The following is a 21100-nucleotide window of genomic DNA, read 5'->3' as shown; positions in this document are numbered from 1 at the left end:
ATCGGTTACAACCGCTTTGAAACTCTCTACTCCTGAAGATACAAAAATACGATTATGTTATTGAAATTTGGCAACTCCGGACATTGATGGTACCGATTTGTTCCCACGCAAGAGTCTGGTGTCTGCGTTCATTTTTCGAAACTACAGTACCAATAACACGAGAGGCCCTTGGGAGCCCCAGACTGATGACAATGACTCCTACGATATGGCCACGACACGGACTGATAGGTTTTATTTTACATGTGGCCCAAACATACAAGAATTTCGGACATAATCGCGCAGATTATCACTACTGCTTGAGCGATTACTTTTTTAACTTAGCGGACTTTTCAAAACCCGATGCATTAATAGAAACTCGTTCAAGTTATACAAGCAATAATTCTCTGGTCACAAAGCAATTGAGTTCTAAAATTAACAAAGTTCTCGGCAGGATGATACACTGAATTTTTTCGCAGATGACTGGTTCATATAAAAAATGGCTCTCAAGTCGCTTTTTTGTGTCGCTTTGGGTTAATTTTGTTAGCGGAACTAAATCCGATGATTCGAATCAACGACTTTACCTACTGATATTGATTTCAACTTACTGTCAGAATACTTCATTTCCTCGCAAAGTTAGTGTAACTTAGTGTCGGAATACTTAATAGTGTTGACGGAATACTACGGAATACATGGAATACTAGTGTCGGAATAATCCACCACGTTTTTCAAACGCAAATGTTTTCTTCCATTTGGAAAACAGGCACACTTAGAAAAAGTATGTCGTTAATGCAACATGAATAGTCCCGTTCATAGCTTTTCTGAGACACACAAAAAAAAAAAAGTTTGTCGTCAGTTGATATTTATACCTGACTTAGAATAAAAAAAACTAGGGCATCAAATAATAATATCTTCAAAATATCTGGATTTCTGGTAGCAGTGATAGGAAATCTGCTGTCAGGAAGTGAAAACGCTATTAATTAGCCCAACTGCCTGGTAACCTCAACCGGTAAGTCAATTACATTGGTAAAAAAACCAGCGGTAGATATTACTGTGAGGAAAATATAAAATAATTCCTATTCCTCTAATCGGAATTCCGCTGGACAGTCGAAAAAATTAATCTCATTGGTGTGAGTGTCATGAATCTTATCAGTTTTTGCTGGCAGCAAAACTATTATAGATCCAACATTCGACTGGTGCAAGTGACCGACTTCAGGTAATGCAGTGAGAGTAATATGCATCTTTAAAGTGGAATTAGTTTAGTACAGTATGAATCCGCCCGATCTGAGGACCAATAAATATGAGCTTTATCTGCTTATAATTTTGATGACGACGGCAGATGCAGACTACTTCCCCAGCCTGCAGGTAAGTAAATCATGAATTTTCCCTCACAAATTCAACTTTTTGGGTGTCATTACTTTAGATTACAATCACTTTCAGGATTCATAATTCACGTCAAAATAAATTAGGGATAAACGAGAAGAGCTATTATCACATAGGATCAACTCTTCGGCCGAGGAGTTCAATAACATATAAAAGGCAAATGCTCGGGTTTATAAAACGAAGTTGCAACATTTTCCCAAAATCGCGCACATTTTAAATTTTCATTGCAATATTTAGTAACCCCACGGCAGGGGAATGCTGTGGGAGCATCCGGAGGTTACGTAATCCTTTCTGATTGAAAAGGAATTTACTGAAAACCTTGCGGGTATTTTTCTCTGAAAAGTGTGCAATTTAGTCAAACATATCTAAACATTTAAACAAGAAATATTTTCTCAAAAACATTCATCTTCTCCAAGGCAGCGTGGCAACTTCCAAATGCTCATATAGCATACAGTCCACCTCTTTAGTATGACAGTATGCATGCGGTATACTTTCTGAAGCAGAAATATATTAAACCTGTTCAAATTTTACCGCAGGTTTTACGATGAAGAGTTGATTGTGGACTTCGCGAGTGCGCTCACCGAGATAATGCGTATTTTTGGATCAGTGGCGTAACGGGGTTTGCGATGGATTGATTTGATCTGTCATGTTAACTGGGTGCGTGACTTTGCATCCCCCTGCGATGCATCCACCCTTATCTAACCTCCCTAACCTAACCTAACCTAACGTAATCTAACCTAACCTAACCTAACGGCTGGGTGGATGCATCGTAGATGGATGCAACGTCCTGAGCCCATGTTAACTTATGGAAGAGGGGAAAAGGATCGATTATCAGAGTATACCTTTAAAATCGATTCTTTAATATAGCCTCGAACAGGAAAATATCGATAGCCGTTTAATCACGCTTTGACACTGCTTTGAGGCCAATTCTTAAGAGCAAATACCCCTTCTTTGGGTTTACACGAAGTCTATTACAGGCCTTTTTCACGATTTGTATGCATTTTGGCAGCTATGTTTGGCACCAAGCATGGGAGCGTTCCCTGTCTTCGCTTCGCTCAAGGTCCGCCAAATCCACCGCACGCCAACGACATCAAATCCTGTTTCCATTTCCCGCGCGGATTTTATTTACTGTCTGTTTAATTGTTAGAACTCACGTTCTTCAAAATCAAACGCCGTGAGCAGTTAAAAAAACGCATAAGACATATAAACCCAGTGTGCAGAGTGTGGTGTGATGTTGGTGTGTAACACACAACACACGTCAAGTATGGACAGCCGGACCAAAGTTCACTTCATGCAGAGTGAAGTTCAATGAAGAAAACGTCATTTTCGCGGATAGGTAAGAGAGAAGCAGAACATATGATTTTGAAAAGTCCCTTGCAGTAGTTAAGCGAAGTAAAGTTGAATCAGTGAGAACAAAACACACCAACTCGGAAAAATGAAAATATTCAAGACAAACACAAAACCTCACAATGGGTGAAGAAGTTAGTCTAAGAAAATGATTTTTGGTCTCGAAAGACAAGCACTTAAGGACACTTTAAAGGTCCAAGTTGGAACAGATGCGCTAACTTCGATGGCTTTTATGAAAATTGACTGTATTCAATGAAAATGGAGATTTTTTGGAGTTACCGAGTTGCTGTGTTTTCGTTCTCGCTGATTTAGTTAGTGTCTCGATTTTAAATTATTGGACTGTTTCAAGTCCAACACGGCAGTTCTCAATTTTTCGCGAGACAGACCGCGGATCCCTACGCAATCCCGGATTCTTTTGCGAGGATTTATTGTAATTGAATTTAGCAATTTTTAATAAATTTTGAAAAACGACACTTGAGAGGTAATTAATATTTGCCTGTCAGATTACAGATTATGCCTGTTACCAAGGCTGTAATCGCTTTCTTCTGAGTAGACAAGTTTTCCACTTTCACCTGATTTTCTCTGCTCTTTTACAGTTATCTCTGATTTAATTTCCCAAACGACGCTACCTCTAAATCTATCCGACGAAGCTCCGGACTCCATTATATTATGCGCCTCTTTCGTCCACTGGCGTAGCGTGCTTTGCAATGAATCTATTGATCTGCAAGTAAGTCAACCTATAGAAAAGGATCAATTATCAGGGTGTTTGCAGTGAACCGTTTACTAGATTCTTTACCGTATCCTCAAATAGAAAAATAACGATTGCCGATTATTCACCTTTGCCACTGCTTTGAACTTAACTTAGGGAAGCATTGGTTTTAAAGGTTAAATTTGAGATCCAATTGACCCGGAAACAGACGCACTGACTACTATAGGTAAGTGAACCTAACTTACTGGCTGAGGATAAAAAATTTGTTTTCAGATTTTTTCAATCTCATGGATGCAGTATCACTCTTTAGGGGTAAGTTTAGATTAACCAAACAGGTTGGATTCAAAAACTTTGTGTTCACAGAATTTGAATGGGCTATACAGACGTCTGGAGGAACATGCGACCAGAGCAATCGAACCTATGGATGGCAGAGCGCAGTCGAATGATGATCTCATTCGTAAGTACTTTACTATGTAAGTGCTTCTCTATGTAACTGAGATATTTAATTGTTTCACCACAATTCAAGGTCGTGTTACGCAAACTGGGAGAGCCGCAATAAATATTAAGGGCGCCACATTTCAAAGAATAGGCTCACTGAGACTTCCAGGATACGATGAGAATCCGTCATACCTCCTCCTCCCCCTCAACCTCTCACTTGCCCCTTTCCTACGCCTATCTCAACCGCGAACAATCATTATATATGAAAATCGGTTGAAACCCGATTGTAAACCCGACTTGATTAATGCAGACAGAATTATGATAAATTCATCTTTAACAAATTTTCCACAAACTGTCAGGTCGATTATGGACGCAGTTGACAGAAAAAATCCGGAAGAGAGACTCTTTTACTTATTCTAATTTAATACTTATTTTATGGAAAAATTAAAACGATTTTCCCGATGTTATCCCAGGCAAGAGTAATTCTCGTCTAATACCTCCGGGAAGAAAAAATTCCGGACATTTTCTGTATTTTCACAAAACAAAGAATTTCCATTGTTATTTCTCTATACTTTACTTCGGACCTTCTCCTCGAGAAAGGCTGGCGATATGTGGATGCTGAGGAGGGAAATGACACAAGAGCTCTGTAGTCTATCTGTCGGTAATAAATGCGTTCGAAGCGACTATGGGAATAAAAAACGTATTAAAACCACCATATTGGTTTGTAGAATGCAATGTTTGGCAAATGAATAAGAATTGTGCGATTAGTGAGGTGTGGTAATTAAAATACCGGCTTCTCACATACCGGTTGCTGCACTGCACGCACAGTCGCATACCGCACCTTGCCGTTGTGATTGAAGCCACGGTTGTCAAATGGACTGGACTTAGAAAGAAACGCACTAGTCACGTGATGAGTTGGCGCGCTACTAAATCACTGATTCACTGCAGCCTTAAATTTCAGCGCTAAAATTCTGGTATACTAGTGACGGTCTAAACGGAAAATGTTCGCATCTATAGGCAGACCGCATGCACTTTAAAAAAGCGAGATAAAAAAGATGGCACCTACTCTGAAGATAAATCACTGCGCAATGGTAATAAAAAGGCAAGGAAGGAATATTTTTGAAATTAATAACTCACAGCAGACATCGCAAAGTCACAAAAATCGGTCAGTATGATTCGTCTAAAACTTACCTGCAACACAAGAGAGAGAAATAAATTAGCTTAATAGGTATTTAAAAATACACGAGTCATAATAAATCTGATGAGTATGCACAAGTAATCTCCTAAGCAACAAAAATTAAGATTGATTCCTAATTCGCCATTTTTCATGCAATATTTTTAACCGTGGGGATCCATTCATATAAATTAAAAATTACCAATTTTTTGGCCTGTAGCGATTCCTTCTTTCAAAACTCTTACCTGCAAAATCGGTTTCGTTGGTTGTGGTGTCAGGTGCTGGCACCTTCATTTCCTTAATTTGCTTTTTACTTTCAGGACGTCAGGCGCCGGCGACTGACAGGTGAAAATCAAACAGTAAAATGAAAATTATTTTCGTCCAGAATTTTTGATCAAAGTTGCCTGGACCATGCCAAAAACCTGTTTGCTTGTGAAAATTGAAATTGTTACGTGATTCCTGATTCCAGTTCAGCATGACTATCTTGTACAATCACATTGAAGAAAGCTCCACAGATTGAAGGTCAACATTTCATCTCAGCTTCGATTTAAATATTTCGGCCTAGTCTCCTACGAGACATTTTCATGAGATTTGTCCCAGGGTCGAATCGGTTTCAGGAAATTTTGTCAACGATTTTTTGTCCGCGCACCTTTTTCTCCAGTAGTTTACGCCCACACGTAAAATAAGCAACGGTGACTTGGTCCAAGCGTTATATTTTAGTCGGTATGTAAAATTATATTGACAATATGGAAATGAGAAATTGAGAGAGAAGGAGGTATTGTTATGGTTGCTCATTTTCTAAATGAAATGTTATTACTTTCTCCTTTTGAATCATCTTTTTAAATTGTCACTGGTGAATATTTGGTTTTATTTTTATCCTTAAAATATTCTATGTACAATGTACCTCATATGCGAATAGGTACTTTTTTTTATTTTTTTCATTTTTTCTTTACGAAATTATTACTTCATTTTGAAAACATTTATATTTTTAAAACGTGACAAATATTTGTAAAACCTTTTCCAAGCGACATTAATCTCAATGAGCCGAAGTTGTGCCGACAGAAACTGCAAAAATGAATAAAAGAGGGGAAAAAACCAAGAAGCACGCAATCTTTAGTTTTAACCCATTTGTACATCGATCTTTTAGAGTCAAATACGTCAAATTTTGAGCGTTTGGTTGCGCGTACACCTCGCTGCAGCACAATAAAAGCACAAAATGTAAAAGAAAAAATTAAAGTGCTTTGGAAATCATTTAATTTGACACGGAACCACCGATACTTAAAAAACACACATTGTATTATTATTCTCCTTTGATAAATTGATACATATTTTTTCCCATCAATTTAAAGGAGAATAATCAATGCAGAGTGTGCAAACATTTCAAATTCATGAGTTAAAAAACGCTGACTATGCGAGCATAAATATTAAAAGCCTAACAGAGCGGAGCGGCGTGCTGCCAGCGCAAGAGGCTCATTAGCGCCTACAAACCTAAGTGGATACTTCACGCATTGCACAATGCTTGAAGTATCCACTTAGGTTTGTAGGCGCAAATGCGCGTTCCGCGCTGGCCGCCCGCCCGCCGTGCGGCGGCGCCTGAAACAACTATTTCACAACAGAGGTGTTGCACAGTATTGTACGAAATTGAACGTATTAAGAATGCCAGGCATCCTTTAAAAGTACAGATCTTTCCTCGCAAAATAAATCAAGATACTTATCGTACACCGAAAAAATCTGAGAGGCTATATCTGAGGCAAATGTAGAGGTTTATCCGGTTCAATTATAACAAGGTGGGAAAATCTTGAAAGATAATTTAGTCCTGTTAAACCAAAGAGGTGTAGAGAGTTTTAGTGAATTTTGTCTCATGGAATTGACGCTCCCCCATGTTTACCAAAACTCTCAACTATATATTATTCTACGTTGGACCAAACAGACCAAACAAAAAAAAAAAAAAAAAAAAAAAAAAAAAAAAAAAAAAAGCAAACCCTCATTCTTCAAAGACATTTTACATTTTCATCCAAAAACGTCGTGAGCAATTGTCGTTTGTATTTACATGTGGGCCATTACCTTTGGGTCTCAACTGGCACGCGGACCAAAACTCCCGAGCCGAAAAAACGCGTGGACGTAAATTACTGGAAAAAATAGGTGCGTGGACAAAAAATCGTTGACGGAATGTCCTATAATCGTCGAATCGCAGAAATGATTTATTCTGTTAAGAATCGAAGAGTGAAATTCGGTGCCGGAGTCTCTACAGCGCCCAAATTCCTGAGTAATATGAATGCGAAGTGAAATGATCGCCATAAAAGCGTATGACACTTCGCAAAAAGAGTGGATTCCGCTCTGCATTCATAATACTTGAGGTTTTTGGGCGCTACATATACTTCAGCACATAATTTCACTTCAAAATGTTTAACAGTGTTCGGGGATTTTTCGCATGTTACTATCCCCACGGGACGGGGCTCTCTTATTTTTGCGACGAATTTGCGCCGGTATATAAATTAGTAAAAATGGAGTGTTTAGTGGGATTAAGATAATAATTGAACTCAATAAAAAATTACGTAATTATTTAAATTAAACAAACACAAAGAATTGAGTAAACAACAAAATACCAAAAAAAATTGCTTCAATTTCTTCTTCCTCTCTCAGTCGGTCTTGGATTTTTACAAGAACTCCTCTTGGTACTGCGATTGACATTGAGTTAAGCAATATCTTTCCTAACCTCGCACAGGAGACTTTCAATCGTCAGACTTTCAACATTCAACACTGCTGAACATTTTTTTTTGAGAAATCGAAAAGTTCGATCGGCATGGAACCTCGGACATTTGGCTCATGAGATCGAAATTTTTTATCAATATGGATTTGGTCCAAACCAAAGTCGATCCCGTCAATCATCGTCAGAGACAGGTGAGGTGAGGTGACTTGGCCACAATCGGCGCTTTCGGATCGGCGGAGGTGGCGCGCCCTGCCACCTTCCGTGGTCACAGCCAGTATCGTGTCGCATGTGTGAACTGGGGCAGTAATTACGTAATTATGCGACCTCACTCCGATGTTTATACCCTCATTGAGCAGGCTGATTTATTCAAACGAGGCTCCGGGCTGCCAGGGACGTATAATACGGGTCCGTTGCACGGATCTGATTCTGTCGCGGGGGGCAAAAGTGGGGGCGATACTCCAAGGGAGAGCCAGGGAAGTGATAGCCCCCACCACACGTTTTTGAACAGAAAACTTGGACTAAACACGAAAAGGGATGGAGATTACGTATCTTGGTTGAAGAAAAATCGGCAATATCCGTACCTCGAATGGTTCGGGCCCTGCAGCTGAGATTTGAGTGTGATCACACCTTTCAGCAAAGTATCATTACTTAAACTCTCAGACTCCACACGCATTTTTTGACTAAAAATTTAGAGGCAGCGGAATTGACACGAAGAAGGACGGGGAGATCAAGTATACCGCTATATTGTCTCTGATTTCCACAAAAGGCTAGAAAACATATTCCACAAAGCAATAGTGATCTGTTTGAGGGGAGAAAACAAAGACCACCAAAAATATGACTTTAACTGTAAGTAACAGGATGGTACACGGAGGAAAAAACTTCGTGCGTGGGACCCGAAGTTGAGGTCATATGGATCTCTGAAGTTTTCGGATCACGTATCTAAACACTTGAGGTCGAGCTGCCGAAATTCGGGTCAGACATCTGAAGAACTTCGATATATACCAAAGGATTCGGGTCACACATCTGAAGTACTCCGGTACATACCGAAGTGCATTCATGTCTGACCCGAACTCCGGCAGCTCGACCTCAAGTTCTCGGATGCGTGATCAGAAAACTTCAGAGATCTATATGCCCTCAACTTCGGGTCCCACGCACCAAGTTTTTTCTCCGTGTAGAAGCTAGGCCCTTACTAACCCTGGGCCGGGGGAAGTCAAGGCAATGGAACTGTCGTACATTTTTTGTTCTTTTCACTGCACAATAATTTGAGACCAACTTCTGCCACTCGATGCGACGGTGTCTAATTCAATATCTACAAATATTGCTTAGCGGCAAATTATATTACAGTCTATTCTACTAGAAAATTTCGATGCACCCTCGGTCTCGTTCAAGTTTCCACCTCAAGTCGTATATCGCCTGTTTCACCACGCTTGTGAGCAATCTCGACGAGACAAAACGTAAATTGCCTTCGAGAAAGGTCAACCTTAAAACACTCCAGGGGGTGTAGCGGGAGAGGGGGGTGTGTTAAAGACCCCCCCCCCCTCCTGAACGACGCCCCTGCTCGGCGTCAATGGGAACGGAGAACAGCATAGCACGTATATTGGAAATGACGCCATCGGCACGTATCAAAATGGATCGGATTCCAGAGGATCGGGGGCTCCCGATCGTATGTTTCCATGCATGCACTCTCGCCGGGATGATGCGGCCGGGGCTGGGACCCGGGGGGGGGGGGGGATCTGGGTCAGAGTGCGATCCGCGGTCGGCGTCGCGGCGCGGCGATTTCGGAATGGGCGAGTGCCGACGCCGAGCACGTAGAGTGTAGATACGAGCATGGGAATCCGAACCCAAAGCTGCTCCGCGTCCATGTGTGCATTTCGTCATCGCCCCGGCCAACCCCCCTCCCGCCCCACAATGGAACGAGTCAGCGGGAGAGGTCGGACAGAATTCAAAAATTTTAAAAGCTCATAACACCGTTATTGCAGTGCAAAAACAAGGGGGGAAACGGGAAACAAGGCTAAAATACACAATTAAAAAATCCCAGACGTTTCAACTCAAAACCGAGTCATTTTCAGTCGGAAAAATTTTAAAAACGATGAAAGCCTGAGCGATGAGCCCTACATGGTGGGTTATCATTTTTCATTTTGGCGGGTTATCATTGGTTATCATTTTTCTCTTTTTCTCAGATCCGGGCCACCACGAGGTGGTGATGCAGGTCTCAGGTTTTCATCGTTTTTTTTAAATTTTTATTGTATTACCGACTGAAAATGACTCAGTAATGAGTCGAAACGTCTCGGGTTTTTTTAATTGTGTATTTTAGCCTTGTTTCCCGTCCCCCCCCCCCCCTCTTGTTTTTCCACTGTATTATTGTCTCGGGCTGCTCTTAAAATTTGTATATATAACTCCATTATTACGAATCGTGGGGGACTTAATAGTGGTCCCGTTGGTTATCTCGTAAAATTTACTTCAATAAACACTCCTCAAACTTTAAAATTTCTCGAGATGAACATCTAGGTTTGCGGTTTCGGTCAAAAATGCCGTGTCCAACCTCTCCTATCGGCTCGATCCCTTGTGCGCCCCTTCGACTGCCCCCAGAACCCGACGCTTTGCGGAATCGTACTGCCGTGCTAGGAAAGAACGCCGTATGAGCATTCGAGAGTTGCAAAGTGTCTTTTAATAAAATGTTTATTATTGAGGGAGGTCATGAATATTTTTCCTTGAAATCTTCGGGAATTTTGGATCGAAATACTAAAAAAATGCACTGAAAGGTTGGAAGAAAAATATTGATAAGTTTACCAGGGAGTTTGTGTTTTATCAAAGAAAGTTTGGCAACGCCTGAAGGTTTATACAGTATTTTTCCTTAGCACGGCAGCGTATATCTCAGTGCTTTTGCCTCGGAGCCGGCTCGAGGCACGTCCGAGCGTGAATTAGGATAGGGTAGGCTTATTTGGTTATATGGGTGATATGGTGAGAGTTCATATTATTGCCTCGATATAGCGCAATCTTCACGTAACCAATCGGCAATAATTAGCCATCTATCTGGTTGATACTGAAAAGAAAGTCCAGACATATGATCGACGAATCAGGGCCGGATTTACCTACTTGCCGCCCATGGGCCACCTGTATTTTGTCGCTCCCTTCTCGTTCGTTTTGAAACATCAATAAAAACCATCAAGTGAAGTACCGGAGGGGGAGGGGAGGGGTGCATAAGACGCGTTCACTCGTGTTGGACACATTTTTTGCGAAAACCCTGTCAACACTATTAGCAAAAGTTCACGGAACTTTGCGCGAAAGTTAAGTTCCGTAAACCTACCTCTGTGAGAACAAGGCCTTCCATTTGTAAGAAATGAACGTAAAAATTATGCAAGAACTAACATATATGTGATTTAATAATTTTAACCTCCGCCGCCGCGCCGCGCTGACTACACTGTTTTTGACGCAATGCGTGAAGTATTCTACAGTCTTGTAGGCGCTATGCGTTTCACGCCGACCGCTGCTGACTGCAGTGTGTTTGACGCAATGCGTGAAGTATTCATGACGTCTAGTACGCGCTATATGTTTCACGCTAACCGCGCTGTTTTTGACGCAATGCGTGAAGTATTCATGCAGTCTTGCAGGTGCTAATATGTGTTACATGCCGACCGCCGCGCTGACGGCTTCTCCTTTTCATCTCAAATCCTATTTCATCATCAAGTCCTATTCATCATAATTGCTCTCTGCGCCGCGTCGCTCCATACCAAATTGTGTGTTTGGTTTCTCTCTTCACTCGAGTAATTAAAGGTCGACTCATGTGTCACCGAAAGACGCTTTTTTCGTTTGTAATTTTTTTTCTGAATCCGATTTTTTTATACCTATATTTAAAAAAATTGCAAAATTTGCCGCCCACTAAATTTGCCGCCATGGGCCGCGGCCCATGTGGCCAAACCCTTAATCCCGACTGCGACGAATATGAATCCGACATATTGGACGTAGAAACTCAGTCTTTGATAAGATCTTTATTGTTAATGCTAGAACCATCAAGATAAGATCCTTTGACTTACGCGACGGTATTTCCTGAAATGTGAAACAATAAAGGCTGATCCAGCATTAGCTTGATTGATCATCAAAGACATTTTTTTTTAAAATGTTTAAATCCTGCTCTGCAAATTTCGAGGAGCTGAGTGGAGTTAGGATTTCATGTAGGTTTCACTTTTCGGCAAACTGATCGTGAGCTTTCATCCTTGAAAACGTTGCGCATTTCGCTCAATACACGACTTTGCAGATAATAAGAATCATTATCTACGTCACTCCTTTTTAGAGCGTGAAAATCCCATTAAATTGATCAGACAGCCGTTTTTTATGATAATTTTAAAAACAGGATTAATGAACGCACGGTTCGGGGAAGTTGTGGTATAAGCAGCTTGCGGCAGAACGCTAGTTTTCCAAATTGAAATCGATCGTCAAACTTCGAGGAGCAAATTTCGAGGAGCTGAAAGGAATTGGGATTTCATGTAGGTTTCATTTTTTGGCAAACTGATCGTGAGCTTTCATCCTTGAAAATGTTGCGCATTTCGCGTAATACACGACTTTACAGAATCATTATCTACGTCATTGCTTTTTAGAGCATGAAAATCCCATTAAATTGATCAGACAGCCGTTTTTTATGATAATTTTAAAAACAGGATTAATGAACGCACGTTCGGGGAAGTTGCGTGTTATAAGCAGCTTGCGGCAAAACGCTAGTTTTCCAAATGAAAATCGAACGTCACTTGGAAATGAACATGTCATTATTTAATGCTAGATGCGTAAAAACTCCTAAATAAAATCACTGTTTCACTCGGAGGTTCATTAGTTCTAGTTTGTCATAGACATGGCGTACCGGAAAAACCATGTCTCGCTCCTGCTTGTGGGTCTTGTTCTCTGGGTAAGTAAAGTGCAAGGCACCCAACGAAGTCTTTCTAATTTTTAATATTCTTTTTTCATTGGTTGTAGAGATAAAAATGTTACGTAAAACTTTACCCTAAAACTTTACAATTTTTGTCAGAGAAATTTAAAACGTCATAACTCCCAATTTTTATGCTTTTATGGTTAAACTTGCGTTAAAATGTCCAGATTTATTTCCTCTATGCAGTGATAACAATAACACGATTTTCAATTTTTGAAAGATAAGGTCTCTTCTCATAAACCCTATCACCAGTGGCGTAGCGTGCTTTGCGATGTATCAATTGGATTGCATTTTGCAAAAAGGAACCAGACGCATTGCAATGATGCTAAGATTACGCATTTTCGTCCTTTGCAATAAAATTACTGAAATCATGAAAAAGTATGAAATATACATGGTAATTTTTGTCTTAAATTTACGGTTTTTAGCGAGTGAGATGGAAACTGTCGAAGGGTAATCAGGTTTTTCTCACAAGACAAAAGAAGTTGCATAATCTTCGCAACATTGCAATGCTCCTGGTTCCTTTTTGCAAAATGCAATTCAATTGATCTGCCATGTAAACCAATGGAAAAATCGATACAAACAGGGTGTTTGCAACGAACACCTTAATAATCGATACTTCACCATAGTTTCAAATGGGGAAATATCGATAATCGAACTTACACGTTATGCTGCCCGTCAAATTGTTCCTGATGAAATTCTTGCTAGGTCGCAAGCGACAGGATATACGCCTTCACGATCACGTTCCCCGGGAAGATCTCTTGGAACGACGGTAACGTCATCATTCGGGGAAACTCCGTCGGGGGCGCTGCGATCGCACTGAAGGAGGGCGCCCTGGTCGTCGGTGGTACGACCATCTGCGAGAGCTACACGGACGTGGTGGCCGGCAGAGAACCCATCTACCAGAAGTCCCCGGACGGCTCCAGCTGGTACGCCAACGTCAAGGTCGGGGAGCCCATGAGCTACGCTGAGATCCAGGCCTTCGAGGCCAAGTGGCCCAAGTTCGCCCAGGGGAGGGATGAGCGCGTCCGGAAGGCGCTCCAAGCGGCACGGGATCCGAATTGGGGCGCCGCGCTGGCCAGACCCCGGCCCGCCAGGGACGCGAAGAGGCGTTCGCTAGGAGGGTTTTTCACCTCGTTTTGGCCGTTTTCCGGGTGGTGGTGAAGACTCTGCACAACTTTGGATGACGAGTATTTGAGCAGACAAGTGCTAGTATCTGTTGCTGGGCTCTTGGATTTTCAAAGAGCACGGGAGTAATAGGAAAAAAGTTTGTACATTTTACTTTTCGTGGCGAACGCAATTGTATCTGGTGAAAACAAGTTAATAAAAAACCAATATTCAGCAGCTTTCTGACTCCCCAGATTTTCTTTTCCTCCCATTGCCTATTTGAGAAATCTACTGGACTGAATTCCAAAATGTGTTCCAAATATCGACAGATACTAACCCCTCAATGAACCCATTTTCTTCACATGTTTGAGATATCCAGATAATATTAAGTGATGAAATCGTGAATTTTTCCTGTCATATGCTTTCAATTTCCATTTTTCGTCATACCTCGTTAAAGAGACGCGTGCAAGACCGATTTCCAAGATTTTTGCGGTTATCAGTAGGTGATGATCCCTACGTAAGCCCATATTTTTAAATTTCTAAAATGTGACCCAGCACCGAAAAAAAAAGTACACACACTTCTCTAGGTGTAAAGGAAGTGTGTGTCGAACTTATGAAACGCTCAATTACCAGCTACAGCAGTTTTCTTTTCGCAATGCCAAGATGTAAAACTAACTGCTGTGGTGGGTAATTCAGCAATTTATAAGTTTTTGCACACTTTTTTTACACCGGAATGTTAAATCAACTTCACTTTTTTTCGGTGAGGGGGTGGCTCTTTGAGGGTGTGAATCGTCCTCGAGGGGTTCAGTCGGCCAGGGATATTCCTGAGGGATCAATTTACAAAAAAATCCCCAAACAAAACATGATCAAATAAATAAATAAAAAAAGGAAACCTGCACGCAAGATGTGTTTTTACCAAAAACTCATCAATCTCTTGTCAAAACATAGGAGAACCGTGACGCACTCTCTCGAAAATCAACGGCCGACACGCAAAGCTTCGACGGGAAAATTAAAAACCTCTGAAGGGTTTTCGGTCGACTTATATTATGACTTTCACCACTTGCAAGGGTTATGCACCCACGCTCAGGAGGCCTCCTCCCGCTTCCCGATTGCTCCCCGATTTCGGGTCTGTCCGCACGTTCCGTTACGCAACGCGCCGCCGAAAATCCACGCTCGTGACGCGAAAGTTGCACGGCGGCCTCCCAGAGGGCGCTGGCACGCTACTTTCCGCCGCGGAAACTCGGCAGCAGAGCGTGACTTCGGAACGCAGTTGATCCGCTGTTATCAGTGCGGACAAAGCGCATCTTCGGAGGCGCTTTCGGCGCTACGAGGCTGCCAAACGTTGAGTATTTCGTTACCTTTACCATACGGAACCGGGTTAAAACAGGGGAGACATGGCAACACCGCGCGAAAAATTCCCACGGGAGAGGCGTTGGGCGACGACAGATTACGTCATTGCGTCGGGCACTCACTCACGAAGAGCGGCGTTGCGTATACTCGATCGAAGCCACTTCGACTTTCCTCGAAATCTTTCATGTATCGGCCAGAAGTCTTGAGTGGCAATTGGTTCAATGACACTTCGACCGCGGTATTAATCGAATTAATTCGATAACGATATTTCCCTCGTCGAGCTCGTGGAATCGGGCGTTGCTAAGATTTTGCATGTTATTCCACACTGTACATCCTGATTCCCTGACGGGCTTTGGGAGGATAGAGGACTTTGGCGGCTAGGTGTCGCAGAGCGTCAAAGAGCGCTGTGACACCGGCTTTTATATATGGTATCCACACTGTAAAATCGCTTGAATGCATGCCTCCGCTTTACAGACTTATCCATAAGATAAATTTCCCTACATTGTGATCTTAAATTTACATGACAAGAGTTGTCATTATCAAGTCAATGGGTTCCCATGGAATGAGAGAGGCATATTGAAAATAAGGCGCTTACTATGTTTTAGATTTCTTCCATTTATTTATTCAGAAACCTCTTGCGTATCAGTGTCTACCGAGAGCATTGCATTCGTTGTTCTGCTTTCATTGTAATGGACCGCAGCATCCTGCACAGCTGGGGCTTGTAGCCGCTTCGAGCCGAACAAAGCATCGCAGCCACCATTCAACATAGGCTCGCATTCCATATATTGGAACCATCGACAGTAAGAGTGAACGAGCGGCGCGAGGGTAAGTTTCAGTAGCCACCATAAATCTGCATACCGCTGATGAGGACAAAAAGATGACCGGATGCTCTGCGCGCAAGTAAGGTCCCGGGTTTGAGTCCTGCATCGAACGCATATTAATGAGAAAGCTCCCACCGGCTCACAGTGGTTCGAGCCTATTCGAGAGGTCGGACATGCAATTTTGACTAAAATTGAAATTTTTGATGTTAATTCCGTCACATATTAAATTTTAAGAGGTGCTTCTACTAGAAAATTCCATGAGGAAACCAATGAAACCACCTTTAAAACCACCACGTTTTGTATGAACGGAGTTATAAGCGCGTTCAAAGTTTTCAAAGTTTGTCCGATCTCGCCTATTGACTCGATCCACCGTGCGGCCTTCAAACTTGTGAGGCACCCACTCAACACTAGCATGAAGGGAAGAGATGATGATGTTGAGTTTTAACGCTGGACCGGCACCGGTGCGCTTCAGAATGGTACTGATAATGGACAAATTTTTAAAAAAATCAACCTCCATCATTTTGCATTGCTTTATTTGATTTTAAGTTCAATTTTTTACAGTTGTCTTCCTAATAGCGGTAAATAGTGCTGTACTACAAAACATCTCTCCGGAAAGAAAAAATGGACGAATTTTTGGGGGATCTGAGGAGTCTCCTTGAAAACGTTTTGAAAAATCGAGTCGTTTCAGGAGCAATTTTGAGCCAATGTTCCTACCGAAAAATTAATTGAAATACAATTTCTAAGATGAATGATATACCACGCACGTATTAGACAAAATAACTTACATCTTTCGTGAGGGGCAAAGTCGATTGCTGAGGGGAGGCGGTAGGTAGTCGGTAACCCCCCCTTCAGTTTCCGCCCATGCACTTCCCTCGACCCGGGCCTCCTCCCTTGAAGAGTGGGTGGCTGAGTGTTGGGTCTGGCCGCGAAAAATTTTGAGGAGTTGGTGCACGTCTCGTCTTGCGGATCCCTGCAACTCGGAAATGGGCCGCAGGGGCAGAGAGAAACCTCGGAACGAGAGCTCCGCGCAGCAAGGAATCAAGGATGGCCCAGATGCAGGCGATAAGACATAAGAGTGGAGTTGGAGCGGCCGGCCCGCCCTTTGCACCCCAGGCTCCGGATTATTCAGCCTCGAATATCGCGTTTAAGGAATCGCTACATGAAGCGTAACGGTGCGCCTTTCTTGAAAGCCAGCCATTTCCCGTTTATTAGAAATAAAAGCGATAGAACCAGTTAACTCGAAACCTGACGCGATGTAGAGATCCTGAGAAAGTTTTCGTTCCTCCCTCGGTTTCAGCATTTTCTCCTGGATGGGATCTGTTTTGAAAGTTTCATTATTGCAGCTCGATAAAGTTATAGAGAAAAAGGGTAGAGATTTCTACTTTCGAAGCTCCATCGCACAACCTTTAATTGCCGATTGTCTGGCTTCTGTGTTAATTTTGATCAATCTATAATGCAAACTAGCAGCAGTAAACATTTTTTGGTCAAATTGTTGGGCACACCTCTGCGCTCGAATGACTCAAAAGTTGACAAAATGGTAAGTTGAGTGGTTCATTTTATGAGACAATATTATGGTCGGAATATGATTAGAGGCGTAGGGCGTTTTTATTTCTGATGAAGGCAAAAAAAAGGCTCTTAAAAAAATAAGAAAATAAAAATACGTATGCTGATAGGCAGGGAGGGGTGGATTTTGCATAAACGGAATTGACACGCAAAAATTTGAAAATTACTATTCTGAATGAATTTTAAAGTCAGCGACCAATAACTTCACACTTTGAAGAAGACAAGGTTTGCGGACGCTGTTTCCAGTTATAGGCTTGTAAATTTGCAGTGAGTGCTGTTACTAGCAGAGTGATTAGCAGCAACGCGTCGTTTAAACAAATACATTTCCCATAACAATTACAATATTGCGGAAACTTCGAATTCAATCTTATTTTTAGCTGACCGTACGAAAGATTCGACCGTCAAACGACGATTCCATAACAGGTAGCCCATTCGTTTTATAGCATTCCTGTCCGTTGATTCGCGGTGCACTTTCGAAGCGATGGCACAGTTAATGGTCGATACTCTCTTCGTCCACCCGAAAATGGGTCATTAGACCACATGATTATGCAGAAAAGTTGACCTGCAGGGCTCCAGCCAAGACAGGGGAGCGGAGCAGGCGAGAGGGAGGCTGAGAAAAGGAAAGCCTTTTATATGAAGTACGAGGCGCCTTGCGCGGGGAATAAATTATTCATAAGGCCGAGAAATTTGAGGGCGAAGCTGGAACTCAGAGCCCACAATGAACTTGTTACTTTAATTAACAAGTGTGTGAGTAGATTCTCGCGCGTATCTTAATTCCATTCAGATTAGGGCTCGAGCTTCTGTTGCCGTAGTGGGCTCACCGAATCACGTCTTCGTGTTGTACCGCGCAGAGAAAGTGCCTAACAGGGTTGCATTAGAGTCCCTTGTCAAGACAATGTGAATCCACTTCTGATTGGATACCGTATGTTAGACCTCCACAGTGTCACAAACGGGAATAAAGATTACATTTTCACCAATTGCAAAGATTATAATCTAGAATGAACCAAGGAATTACGGGTTGAAACGGAATGAAAGAAGGAACGGAGACAGGCATTTGAGAATGGGCCGTTCAAAGATTACGAAAAACGTTCAATTTGTGTAATCTTTATTCCCGTTTGTGACTCCATGAGGGTTTGTTGTCTTACCTCTCAGTATAAAGGGACTCTAGGTTGCATATCGCACTTAAGTGCGAAACGACGTATCTCCGTTGCAGTGTTCCAAAATTTTCACGCCGATTTTATGTTTTTGAAGAAAAAAAAGTCAACATTATGGCTTGAAATTATAAGAATATTCTGTAAACAGAGAAGAGAAATCAAGGAATAAGTTTTCAAGAAATAAAGTTGACAACCTCCCCGAAGAATGAATAAATTATGACAGTAAATCTGCAACGTCGCAAACGGAGATACGCATTTTCGCACTTGGGTCAGCAATATGAGATTAAAGAAGCCTCGTTAAATTATAGCAGGGTCCTTCCAGAGCCACGGTTTATCAAAAATAGTTCTAGTGCGTTAATTATCAAGCAAAGGGGAACTGACAATAAGAGAGGATTCTCTTTAAAAATTATTGTTCTCTCCTAGAAAGAATTATGATTCTATGAATATATTTTCAATATTCGATAATGATTTTTTTCACTTCCCCTCTGGTTGGGTTAGGTTCGGGACTACTTCGTTGCTTATTCATTTTTGATTTTTATAAAGCTGTATTGAAATTGCCATCCACATCCACCGCCGAGTCATTCGATTGCGATATTCGACTCAGATTGTTTCACATGTTTGTTAATTATAGGTTAGGTTCTTTTCGGAAAGTTAGTGGTAGTTTCAGTTATGGATACATTTTTGGCTTTTGCTTCAGTATATTCATGTTCAACGACTGAAATGGAATATTGCTGCCTTACATCCGCGATGATCCTCTTTTGTTCGCACAGAGGACCTCACCGATATATACGCGGACTTTTATTCTTGACGTTATACTAGCTCAATAATTGCAAAAATGAATTCTAGCAGATATTTTGAGATAAAAAATCCTTTTCTTTTGAGTTTTTCATCGCAAATTATTCATATTACTCACATCAGAAGAACTACTTTTGTGCAGAAGAATTATACCCATGATCTTTTGCCGCGCGTAGCTCGATAATGTATTAGGTATCTCATTCTTCTACAGAAACGTGACAACACTGTAATACTCCAATCCAGTGCCAACACTACCACAGACTAATGGATACAAATGATTGGCAAAGTTGCTGGTGATAAATTACACCCATTCACCGATAATTTGTCGCGTGAATCAAACTCCCACTCGAGGTTTATTTTCATTTTGGCCCGGCGCAGTTATTGAATTCCTGCTACAGCAAAGGTGCTGGAGGGCAAGCTAGCTGCTCTCAATTTGGACTTTCACTTGTAAAGTTTCAGAGGGGCACAATGCAACGCATAATTCAGTTCTTTAAAGGAAGTATAAGATTTCCTCACCTTGGGGGAGATAAAGGGCAAATTAGCTGTATTATGAGTCCTCATTACTTTTGTCTCGACCAATTATCGACGGTGATTACAGCAAATTGCACCGCGTTGAGAGCAGAAAGGGACCAAGTCACATTCGTCATTGCCGAAGTTCATCGGATAATTTTTTTTTTTTTTTTTTACGGGGGAACAGCAGTGCAAATGTTTTTGAAAATGTTAAACGATTTTTTCTGTGACGTGAGGTAAAGTCCCTGAAAAATGCTTACGATCATTTTCCTGTGAAAAAAATAGATTGTTCCATGAAATTTGGCGATATCTGATGCGGCTTGGATCTTTCTGCTAATCTAACAGCTATCGTCGTTAATTGTAAAATAAAAAATGATAAGATTCGACTCCTCAGTAAAGTTGAACAATTATGGTGTTTCAAGTACCTATTTAAGTCGCTTTTAAGAAATTTTTAAAACTAAATACGAAATTCTCAACAGTTCCAAACCCTCGACGACTTGCCAAAGGGTTCCTCAAAGAGTGTTGGAAGGGAGCTCATTACCCTCCTCACATAACTCTACCATGATCAAAATGAGATCGAAAATACAATCTTTCTCATGGCTCGGGAATCCTTGTCACTTTCATTCAAAGTTTAATAACCATGAACGGCATCGTTGCCAGCTTAAATAATAGGAGATTTCATAACTTCATCCATCAAGAATTCAAGCTGCTTAAGATAGTTAAACTCATAATGTTTTCAATCTGGAAGAAAATTACAGAATTCTCAGCTTTTGGGCAATGCTGCCCCTTCTAGATTTATTAACGTTTTTTGTTACGCTGAAAGAGGATGTTTCAAAAACATTTTTTCGAATACAGAGAGAATTCTTCTATTGAAAGAACAATTTCAAGCTAAGGATTTTTTTCATTGAAATACATATTTTGTCGAGCAAAATAATTTTAATTAAGATGGGTTTCTTTTAATTTTATAAAAAATACATGAAACCGATAGGAAAGTTACGTTCCTTTGAATTTAAATAAAAAATACTCCATTAAAATTTTTAAAAAAATCAGTCAGGCAATCTTTAGAGCAAAATAATCTTAAGATCAAGGAACTTGTTTCAAAAAATAAAAATAAAATTTTAAAAAAAATCATCTTTTAACCCTCTTTT

The 21100-nt window shown here is 41.2% G+C and overlaps 2 protein-coding genes across 11 annotated transcripts in view; one reads left to right on the top strand and one right to left on the bottom strand.

The window, feature by feature from the left end:
* Positions 1-21100, bottom strand: part of chas (chascon) — a 188704-nt gene that overhangs the window by 104097 nt on the left and 63507 nt on the right. The gene's annotated exons all lie outside the window — the stretch shown is intronic.
* Positions 12498-13998, top strand: LOC109041107 (uncharacterized). Its single transcript, XM_019057284.2, has 2 exons — positions 12498-12634; positions 13361-13998. Exons 1-2 carry the CDS (start codon positions 12581-12583, stop codon positions 13814-13816), a joined length of 510 nt encoding a protein of 169 aa, XP_018912829.2. The 5' UTR covers positions 12498-12580; the 3' UTR covers positions 13817-13998.

The sequence above is a fragment of the Bemisia tabaci genome, chromosome 1 (assembly GCF_918797505.1).
Source record: "Bemisia tabaci chromosome 1, PGI_BMITA_v3".
In the NCBI taxonomy this organism is placed as follows: Eukaryota; Metazoa; Arthropoda; class Insecta; order Hemiptera; family Aleyrodidae; genus Bemisia; species Bemisia tabaci.
This window is presented reverse-complemented; position numbering and strand designations above follow the sequence as displayed.